Raw genomic sequence first — 10184 nt, 5'->3', positions numbered from 1 at the left:
TGATATATATATATTATATATAGAATATATATTAGATAGACAAATAAGGCACAGACCTATAAAATATTTACAATTTTCTCTGTTATTTATGTGAGTTGCATGGTTATGTCTGTGGACCACTTTAATGAGATTTGATAAACTAATATTTACTTTACTTTTCTCTAGATCAGATGCTATTTACTCTGCCCTCTACGATGGAACAAACATGATAGAAATCATTCGAGGTCATGAGTACCTTTCCCATCCCTTCGCTGTGTCTCTGTATGGAAGTGAGGTTTATTGGACAGACTGGAGGACCAACACTCTGTCCAAAGCCAATAAGTGGACAGGGCAGAATGTCAGTGTGATCCAGAAGACCAGTGCGCAGCCATTTGACCTTCAGGTTTACCATCCCAGCCGCCAGCCACAGGGTAAGTGTGCCCCGTATTTGCCACCTAGGAAGTGTTTTCATGTTGGTCATAATAATATATATAATGTGGTCATAATAGTGTAAAATAGCTCCTGCAAGTGAGCAGTTGCTAACAATTCAACTATATCTGAGGATGGAAGTGGTTTCAGCCTTTAAGTAGATAAGATCCTTTTTCTTTTTAAATTTTGTTCACATAAAAATCAACAGACATGTCTTAGAAATCAAGGTTATAACACTTTGTCATCCCGTATTTAATCACTGGCATTGCATCAGTAAGACTCTGGTATACAGATATGATTAGTAAATTACAAGGGAACACCAAGGGCATATTTGTGATCTGCCCCACCATAGTCTCCGCGGGGCATACTTGGAAGTAGAGGGTGAGTATGAGAAACGATTCTCAGTAGTCATTTGCTTGATTTCCTCTCTTTCAAGAGAAGTGAACTGACAGGACCATGTGCTCTGCTTATTCTTGTGTATTCCAGAGTTTGCTTCAATAGGAATCTTTCTTGTGCGTTCATGATTTCATTTCTACCATTTCATTTCTACTCAATCCTTGCAAATGTTCATACACCACATCTCAGTTGTTGGTTTGTTTGTTTCTTTGTTGCCTGGAATAGGATGGCTATCAGGTATCCATGATGTATCAAGCATCTTTTATATCTCTTCTGCACTAAATGTGCTGTAACCTTTGGAAATCTCATTCTCATGCAATTTATGTTCCCTTCTTTTAAAATTTGTATACACATGATTCTCGGGTGACAAGTTCCCTCATGCAGAAGACGCATTTCCTCTGCATTCTTTTCTGTCAGTGCACAGTTCTTGTAAGTTACAGGCATTTCTGCTCTGTTGATGAATACTTCAAGCTTTATTTTAAATTCATGTTATAGATCAGTGATGGTGAATCTTTTAGAGCTTTCAGTGATACAAACAATCCATTGTAGCACATGTGCTCTGTTTGTGACCATTGCCGTAGATCTTCTTTTAGACTTTCTGTACTCAGTCACCTCTGTGGTTGACAGTATCCCATGACCAACATTTGCCTTTCTTTAGTGCTTGGCCTTAACTCTCCCTCAATACGATTTCATCCACCAACCTGTCTTCACTGTAAAATTTTCTGTGCCTTCTTTCTATTAGTCTAATTGAACCTAATTTTCTTCTCAGATGTTTTCAGTTTCTCAGTTATACTCTTCTTTTTTTTTTCAATTAATTAATATTATTGTTTTATTTAAAGTATACAATGCAATGACATTCATCATTGGAAATCTGTACCTGTACATAATCCATCTTGGTTCTTATTTTTTCCCGTTCCCCTGCACTCCCAGTCTTTGCTACTATTTTTTCTTTTTCTCATGTTAATTACATTCACATCTTTTCCCCTCCCCCTCCTCCTTCCCTTCCCCTTTCCACCTTTTCTTCCTATTTCCCATTATCTATTATACCTTTTAGTCCTTACTTACACTTACTGTTCCTCACACTAGAGAAACAATTCAGCATTTACACATACACATCCTATTTATTTCACTTAAGATTATCGCCTCACTGTGCATTCATTTAGCTATAAATGTCTCTAATTTCTCATTTTTTGTGGCTGAGTAGCACTCCATTTTATATTAAAAAAATTTCTTTATCCCGTCTCCTGTTGATGGACAGTTAGACTGCTTCCAAGTTTTAGCTATCATGAACTGTGCTGCTATGAACATGGGTGTACATGTATCACTCTGGTATGATTCTTTTATTTCTTTGTGGAACAAACCGAGTAGGACGATAGCTGGGTCAGATGAGATTTCCAGTCTCAGTTCTTTGAGGTATCTCCATACTGATTTCCACAATCAGTAATAGGACTGAGCATTTTTTTCCATATGGCAGCAGCTATGCATCCTAGACTACAGTAGCAATTACTTTTATCCTTTCCCACCCCTTGACTGTACCATATAATCTGCAAAGAATTAGAACATCACAGACTTTATATAATTTAATGAGTTTTGCACTTAATAAGTATTCATTAAATATACTGAATTTTAACATGCAGAGTAAGGCACTGTCATTCTGACCAGTGATATACCACTGGTACATTGAAAAAGATACTCTTTTCTGTCTTTAAATTTCCTTCACTGTGGAGGATCATCTAGTCACAAATACTGTGGTTGAAAAGTGCAAATAAGGTAAGATAAGTTCTGATTTTTATAAGTATAAACATTATATGGCTATATTTTTGTTCCCTAGATTGTTTAGTTTTTATGGGAATTGTAATGTTTATGTTTAAAGCAATTTAAATAAATATGACCATGAAAATAGCCCATATTTATGTATTATACAGTTTCCCTACCTTAAAGTAAGATCTATGTAAAACTATTTTTTTTCACATTGGTAAGATCCTTGGAAAGTTCATAGAATGCAAAGGGATAGTATACTCTCAAGCCTTTCTGATATTTTTATACATATAAAAAAGTAAAATATTAATGGTAATGAGGTTGGTTGAAAGGAAATGTTTTTGACATTTTTACTCAAAAAAGAAATTCTGAGATATCTCTACTTTGAATACAGTAAGACTATTTTTACTACATGGATATAGTTAACATTTTTCTCAATATGTGCATATAATTAAACATTTTTCTCAGTGAAGGTATTCTAGTCTTTATAGTTGCATTTAAAGATTGTCATCTAAAAAGGCTATTTGCTATTTCCCAAACTAAAGTCAGTTAGTTTCAGATTTTGAGTGTGATCAGAGAACATTCTACTTTTCCCCATTATACGAATCACTGAGCATATAACAATTATTACCTGCCCTATGTATCTGTTTCAGTGAAGTAACACTTCACTGAAACATATGCAGGAACATATCTACTCTTATTACCAGCGATGGAATTAAAACGAAAATGGTGACAAAGGTACAGCATTAATAAAGAAAAAAATAGTCCCCTCTTCTCTAGTGAATAATTGTGTGACCATCATGAAAGAAATAATATATTTTTAAAAATGCATATCATTTAGTGGTATAAAATTCAAGTACATATCTCACAAATTAAATAAATAAAGAGTGTAAATACTCTTTGAAGTTACTTAATCCAAGTAGGAAACTAATAAAAATTTAATACTAGTTTTCTTGCAATAAGCATTCACTGTGTATGTAAGTCCTATTTAGTTAGTGGGCAGAAGCAGAATATTTAAAAATCTATTGTCTATCCTTTGTTTTTTATGTTGTTGCTATATTAGATTAGGAAAAAATAAATAAAAGCCTAAACATTTGCAACACAACTAAGCAATGAGGAGGGGAATTTAAAATCAAATTTTTAAAAATGCAGTACAAAGGATCAAACCTTAATGTCATGAACTGGTATTAAATCCCCACAATGATTTATTAATTGTATGATACTCCCTTCATCAGTACCATAATTATATTTTAACAACAAGATTCAGACATTCATTATGATTAAACATTATTGGTAAGTTATTAAAAAATGTCTGTTCCTATTTTATTTGTTAATTGTAGATAGTAGTACATATATCAGAGTATTTTGTAAATATCAGTTAATATACACATATCAATCATGAGTTAATGTGAAATATTTTAGGCTACTACATCTCAGATAATAAGTGTCTCATGTACAAGTGAATTAACTTTTTTAAATTTAAAAGAGAGAGAGAATTGGAATTGACTTGTGTGATTACAGAAATGCAGCATCCCAAGGTGTATGTATAGGCTCTGGGCAAGCTGAGGAACCAGAAGGGCTCATGGTACAACTTGAGCCACATTCAAAGCCTGAGAACCAGGAATTGCTGAGAGACAACAGGATAAGTGCTGATCCGTGAGTCCTCAGGCCTGAGGACGAAAAGCACTGGTGACAGAGGCCAGGAGAACATTGTGCCGACTTCAACAGGAAACAAATTTGCCCTTTCTTCACCTTTTTATGGCATTCAATACCTCAGAGGATTAGGTAATGCCCACCTGTGCTGGAGAAGGCACGATTTTTGGTCAGTGCCAGATTCAAATGCTAATGTGCTCCAGAAACAGGCCCCAGAATAATGCTTCACCAGCATCCGGGCATTTGTTTTCCTTGTCAAGTTGATATACACAATGCTCATCACAGAAAACTTGCAGTAGATCACAGAGGGTGGTTGACAGCAAAATCTTAGAGATGGCACAGAGTGCATTTTGTTATACAGTTGAGATATAGTTAGAGGCAAAATTAATTTAGTGATAGAAGTTGTCTCTAGGGGGCTGGGGAGGGAAAGAAGAATTGCGCTGCTAGGTTCTATAATTGGCTTCACAGTGACCATGTGACATAGATACCACGATGAAAGATTTAAGAGAGTGGTTAGCAAACTGATTCTAAAAGGCTATATAAGTACTTCAGGCTTTGTGGGTCAGACCGTCGTTTTTGCAGTTGCTCAGAAAGCTGCTGTAATGCAAACATGGTCACGTGGAAAGGGAATGAGTGTGACTATGTACACATAGATCTTAATGTTTGGATGTTGAAATTTAAATTTCATATAATTTCTGTAACATATGAAATATTATTCTTCATGAAAGTTTTCTTAAACCATTTAAAAAGTTAGCTCACAGGACACTGTTAGCCTGTTGGCCAAAGTTCGCTGAAACCTGGTTGAAAGGATCAACTAGAAAAATTAAACATTTGGTGTGCTGCATTTGTGATATTTCTGGGATTCAGTTAAGTATTTTGGACTAAAAAGACAAGAGGGCTGGGATTTAGCCCAGTGGGACCACTGCTTGCCTTGCAGTATAAGGTCCCTAGTTTGATCCCTGGTACCAAAAACAAACAAACAAACAAAAAACAAATAAGTCAAGAAGAGTTTAGGCTGAAGCTGGAGCTTTCATAATCGTTCAATTGTAGGTTGAAGAAAGGGAGGTGGATGAGAGCTCTTAAGAAGATGTATGCCAGAAAATAAGGAAAGGGAAAGAATAGATCCTTGGAAAACTCCAACACTACAGAGGAGGGCAAAGAAGAATACTGAGGAAAAGATTACAGAATCAAAACAAAGCACAATCACAAAAACTAAGGGTAAAATTTCAAATTGATGCTCTTCAATAATAGCTCTTGCAGAGGGGGCATAAAAGATGAAAATATAAATATCATCATTTTATTTGTCTAACTGGAGACGGTTCACAGTAATTTTATTGAGAGCTATGCCAGTGTATTTGTTTGCATATGTTATAGTAACCCTACATGTGTCTTACATTGGATATTAATATTAATATGTTTACTGAAAATAAATCTATTTAACTGTAGAATTATATTGCTAAATAACAAACTAAAGTGAAAAATGAGAATCTTCAAGCATTCAGCTTAAGAGAAAAATTATAGAGTCACTCTGTTTGGTTTCAAATTTCAATTTTGTCATATCTTGATCTCATGATTTTTCCCTGCTTTAGATTTGGTTTCCAGTAAAATGAAATTAGTACAAAAATTAAATGCAATACTTTCTTTTAAGAACTTAAAGGAATCTTGGCATACACTACAGACTCTGTTAAGTAAATAAAAACTTAGGTGACAGACTGACAAATAATCACTCACAAAGTCTGTGCTGCACTTTGTTATACCTAACATTGTTATATCTGTCTCAGTGAAAACAAAAATCATGCCATGAAAAATGTCCAAATTAAAGGAGTCTTTTATAGCCGGCAACCAAGGACTAGTTCATGCTCCCATCTTCCTTGTACCGATTTAGTGGGGAATCCCAATTTTTAAAGGGAAAAAGCATAAAATAGAATGTCATGATCCCATCTCTGCGCAAGCACAGCGGTACAGAAGCAGATTGCAGGTTAGATTAAAATCAAATTTTGGGGATATGGCAGGAAATTCCTATCCTTATGGTGAGGGCCACACTGTACCATGTCCTGTCCTTTGATCTCAACCACAAGGTAAGCTGTGTGCTGGTTAACATCACTTTGAACAAGCCGTCTGAGGAGGAAAATGGGTAAAGTTCGGCACAGGCTATTCAGGGGAGTTTCTGGTTAACTCGCTTTCTTTAAAATCACCAAAATTCAACCTCCTAATTTTGTAAGGTATGACTGCAAACTTGAAGGAAGTGTAACTGTAGTTTTTGCATATTTACTCTGGTATTCAGCACCTCCTCCATTCCTATCTGTATATCCCCTCAATCCAAAGGTATTTTCTTAATCATATATTGAATCAGGATTTAAGAAATCATGGAGTTGGATTTCACAGGGATTCAGGATTCCACCACTCTGTGTTTTTCTTTTTCTTTCTTTTTTTTGTGGGGGGGTCTATCTTTATTTGCTCCGATTGGAATGTTGAAAGAATTCAAGAATGTGACTGCTGCATTAAATACAGAGTATTGAAAACTGTCTTTTTAAGTACTCAACCATTACAAGATGTTTGTCATTCTTGAAAAAAAAAACTTCTGTCAATAAATAATTTAGTTCAAAGGGAACATAAATATTGTAGGTAAAAATAGCACTATTTTACAAGGAAAATTTATTTTCCTTTTTTTATTCATTAAGTGCATTGCTACATTTTAGGCATACAATATGATGATATTCATCATTGGGAATTTTTACCTTTACATGGTATATCTTCATTTTTATTTTGTCCCCATTCCCCTGTCCTTCCTTCAACCCTTGTACCCATCCCTATTTACAAAGACTTTGTTTCCATTTTTTCCTTTTCTCATATTTATTTCTTTCCCTTTTTTCCTTTTCCCTACCCCTTCCATTTTCACTTCGTTTTGGACCTTTTCTTCCTATTTTACGTTTTTAAAGACAGTCTACTCACTAATCCTTCCCCTCTTCTGCTTTGATTTTAAAAGCCAAAGCAACACTTCAGATATACACCATTTTTAGATAATTTTAATGTGACAATGTCCTTTAGAGAAACAAATCAAAATCTACCAACAAAACACAATAGGGAGATATTGAAGAATTTCTCCTAAATACAACAATTAGATTAAATATTATAAACCTACTTACCCACTTTGCTGTGATAAATGAATTGCAGTCTTTCCTAATGTGCTGCTTTTGCATTAGAGATATAAGTGCCTCACTGGGAGTGGTGGCACATGCCTGTAATCCCAGCACTTGGGTGACTGAGACAGGAGGATTGCTGTGAGTTCAAGGCCAGCCTGAGATACATTGTGAGTTTCACGTCAGTCTCACTACGTAGTGAGACCCTGTCTCAAAAAAGAGAGAGAGAGAGAGAGAGAGAGAAAGATTTAAGTGCCTCTAATTGCATTAGAAAAATATGTCTATAAAAATTATACTTTTTGACAATATTTACGAGAAAGCAGTTTATTTTTATGCAAAAAAATGAGATTCTAAGACTATTAGTAATATCATTGCTCTTTGTAAAATCTTGAGAATGAAGGGTTTCATGCAGTGACATTCACATATTCAATTATAATTATGACTAATAGATTTCATATGATTAATAAAAGCCCTTTCCAAATCATCCTAAAAAAACAAAACATGTTGTAATATGGTGAAGGAGAATCTCCATTCTCTGCAGGTTACTTAAATTGTTCACTCCATCAGTTTCCTTCAAGACTTAGCCAGCTGTTACATCAGCTGTCATTCTCTTCTCTCCTTGCTCATGAATACCTCTACACTCATATTAGTGTGCGGTCTAACTCACATAGTATTAACTCTTAAAATATTCTTCCCCCCACAGTCATAATGCATTTCTTTTCTTTCATTTCCGCTTTTTGTTGTTGTTGTTGTTGTTGTTCTATTCTGCTCTTTCTCCAGCTCTATGGGTAGCACTCAGGGACTAATGCTTACTAGGAAAGTGCTGTACCAGTGAGCCATATCCCTAACCCTTTATTTCATAAAATCATATACTATCGCTGGGAGACTTGTTTGATCTGATATATATCCTATTTAAAATGTTAAAACATAATGCTGTGAACTTCTTTTACAAAAATGATTGTCATTCTAAACCATATAGCAAGTCAAAGTGAGTGAAAGTTGGGGCTGGGGATTTAGCTCAGTGGTGCTGCTACCTGCCTCACAAGCACAAGGTCCGGAGTTCAATCCATGGTACCACACACACACACAAAAGTACAAATAAGGAAAATAAATGAAAATTTACTGGTATTTTAACATTCAGTATATTGCTTTATTGCTACATCATATATTCATGTTCACTGTTACAGGAAAACTTTGCACAAATAAATAGTAATAGTATTTTTGACTCTAAATATTATCATTGCGTAGCACCGACATCTGTGGATGATCAGATGAGATTTTTAGACATTTTAATATTTCATAAAACTTGAGTAAAATTAATCCACAAAATGTGACATACTTGGAGAAAATAACTGCTTCATACATAGCATTTCTGGAATCTAGTGAAACTAAACAAAAATCTTTACTTGCATTATTATAGGTATGTATATCAAGTAAGAAATTGGCTAGGGATGTAGCTCAATGCAATTAACTTGGTTTGATGGTCAACATCCTGCCCCCTGAATAAAAGACAAATAAATAAACAAATCAGGAATTCACTCAAGTTCTTCAACATCAAACATGAAAATTGTCACCCGACAATGTTTGCCATAAAGAAATTCAGGTTAGTTTTTAATGGAAAAGCACTTCTGAAAATCTTTTAAGAATATTACATAATTCTATAGAGGAAAATTAGCAATATAGTAAATTACTTCATTATATTAGTAATTATCTTTGTTCCAGTAAAGTTTATTAATAGAATAAATACTGCTGTCTGTAAAAAATGACTAGGATAGAAGAAGAAAAATATCCCACTCATTTAGCAAATTAGATCCTGTCATTGTTCTGCTTGAACATAATAGTCTTGAGCAAATAAGTACCATATGTATTTTATGTTGCATCAACATTAGATATACTTTATTTAAATTTGCTGGATGAAGTAATTTTGGTAAAACTGCTTAATTTTTGCTGGTGAGAAATGGATAGTAATTAAGCACAGTTTGTATGAAATATGATATTATCTTTGATGATACTATTTTATTCACATATTTCACATTAGTCTTGTGTGATTGAAAAATTAACATTTAGCTCTGTAAAAATATTGTAATTATACATTATTGCATCTCTTTACTAGCACCTATTACATGCATTGGATTAATTCCCTTATTTAATTTTTAGATTACTATCCTTTAGTGCAAGTACTCACATGCATTTGTGAGTAGACATTAGTCAAAAAAATCATTAAGCCTAACACAATCAATGCCACTGAAATTTTGAGAAAAAGAATGTGTATGTACATAAGTCATAGTTTTTTTCAGCTTAACACATATCGCTATAGGTAGTAGTCTGCAGCCATTAGCCTAAATTAAGCCCTCTCTTTAATTTGTAAATAAGTTTTACTCGAACACAGTATACCTGTTAGTTTACTTGTTACCTTATGACTAACTCTGCTAAGGTAGCAAGATGGTGAGTTATTATTTACTGCATGAAGCCCACAAATGTGAAAATATTTACATTTGGCCTTTTGCAGAAAAATGCTGGCCAATCACTGGGTTTAGCTAAAGAGATGAGTGTAGCTTAATAATAATAAAAAAAACATAATTATATGTCACAACATGGGAATTAATAGCATAAGCTGGCATTTAGATTAGTAGTAGAACATTTGTTTACCATGCTTGAGGTTCAAAGATCCAGCATCAAAAATAAACAAGTAAAATAAATACCTAGAAAATAGTATAGTAAAGAATAAATTATACAATGGTTTATAATGCCAAGAATTAAAACTAATATTTAGTCATTGGAAGAATGGCCAAAACTTTTGAACTGGATCATGAAGAATGTAATAATATA

At 34.0% G+C, this 10184-nt stretch overlaps 1 protein-coding gene across 2 annotated transcripts in view; it reads left to right on the top strand.

The window, feature by feature from the left end:
- Lrp1b (LDL receptor related protein 1B) overlaps positions 1–10184 on the top strand; it is a 1779190-nt gene that overhangs the window by 1185258 nt on the left and 583748 nt on the right. For both annotated transcript variants that reach the window (XM_033757153.1, XM_033757154.1), the window contains exon 27: positions 166–410. In XM_033757153.1, the coding sequence (XP_033613044.1) occupies positions 166–410 (245 nt within the window). The remainder of the gene's footprint in view (positions 1–165; positions 411–10184) is intronic.

This window comes from Fukomys damarensis, unplaced genomic scaffold, assembly GCF_012274545.1.
Source record: "Fukomys damarensis isolate Sample0158 unplaced genomic scaffold, DMR_v1.0_HiC HiC_scaffold_29, whole genome shotgun sequence".
In the NCBI taxonomy this organism is placed as follows: domain Eukaryota; kingdom Metazoa; phylum Chordata; class Mammalia; order Rodentia; family Bathyergidae; genus Fukomys; species Fukomys damarensis.
The sequence above is the reverse complement of the archived record's forward strand: the minus strand, read 5'-3'. Positions and strand labels throughout refer to the sequence as shown.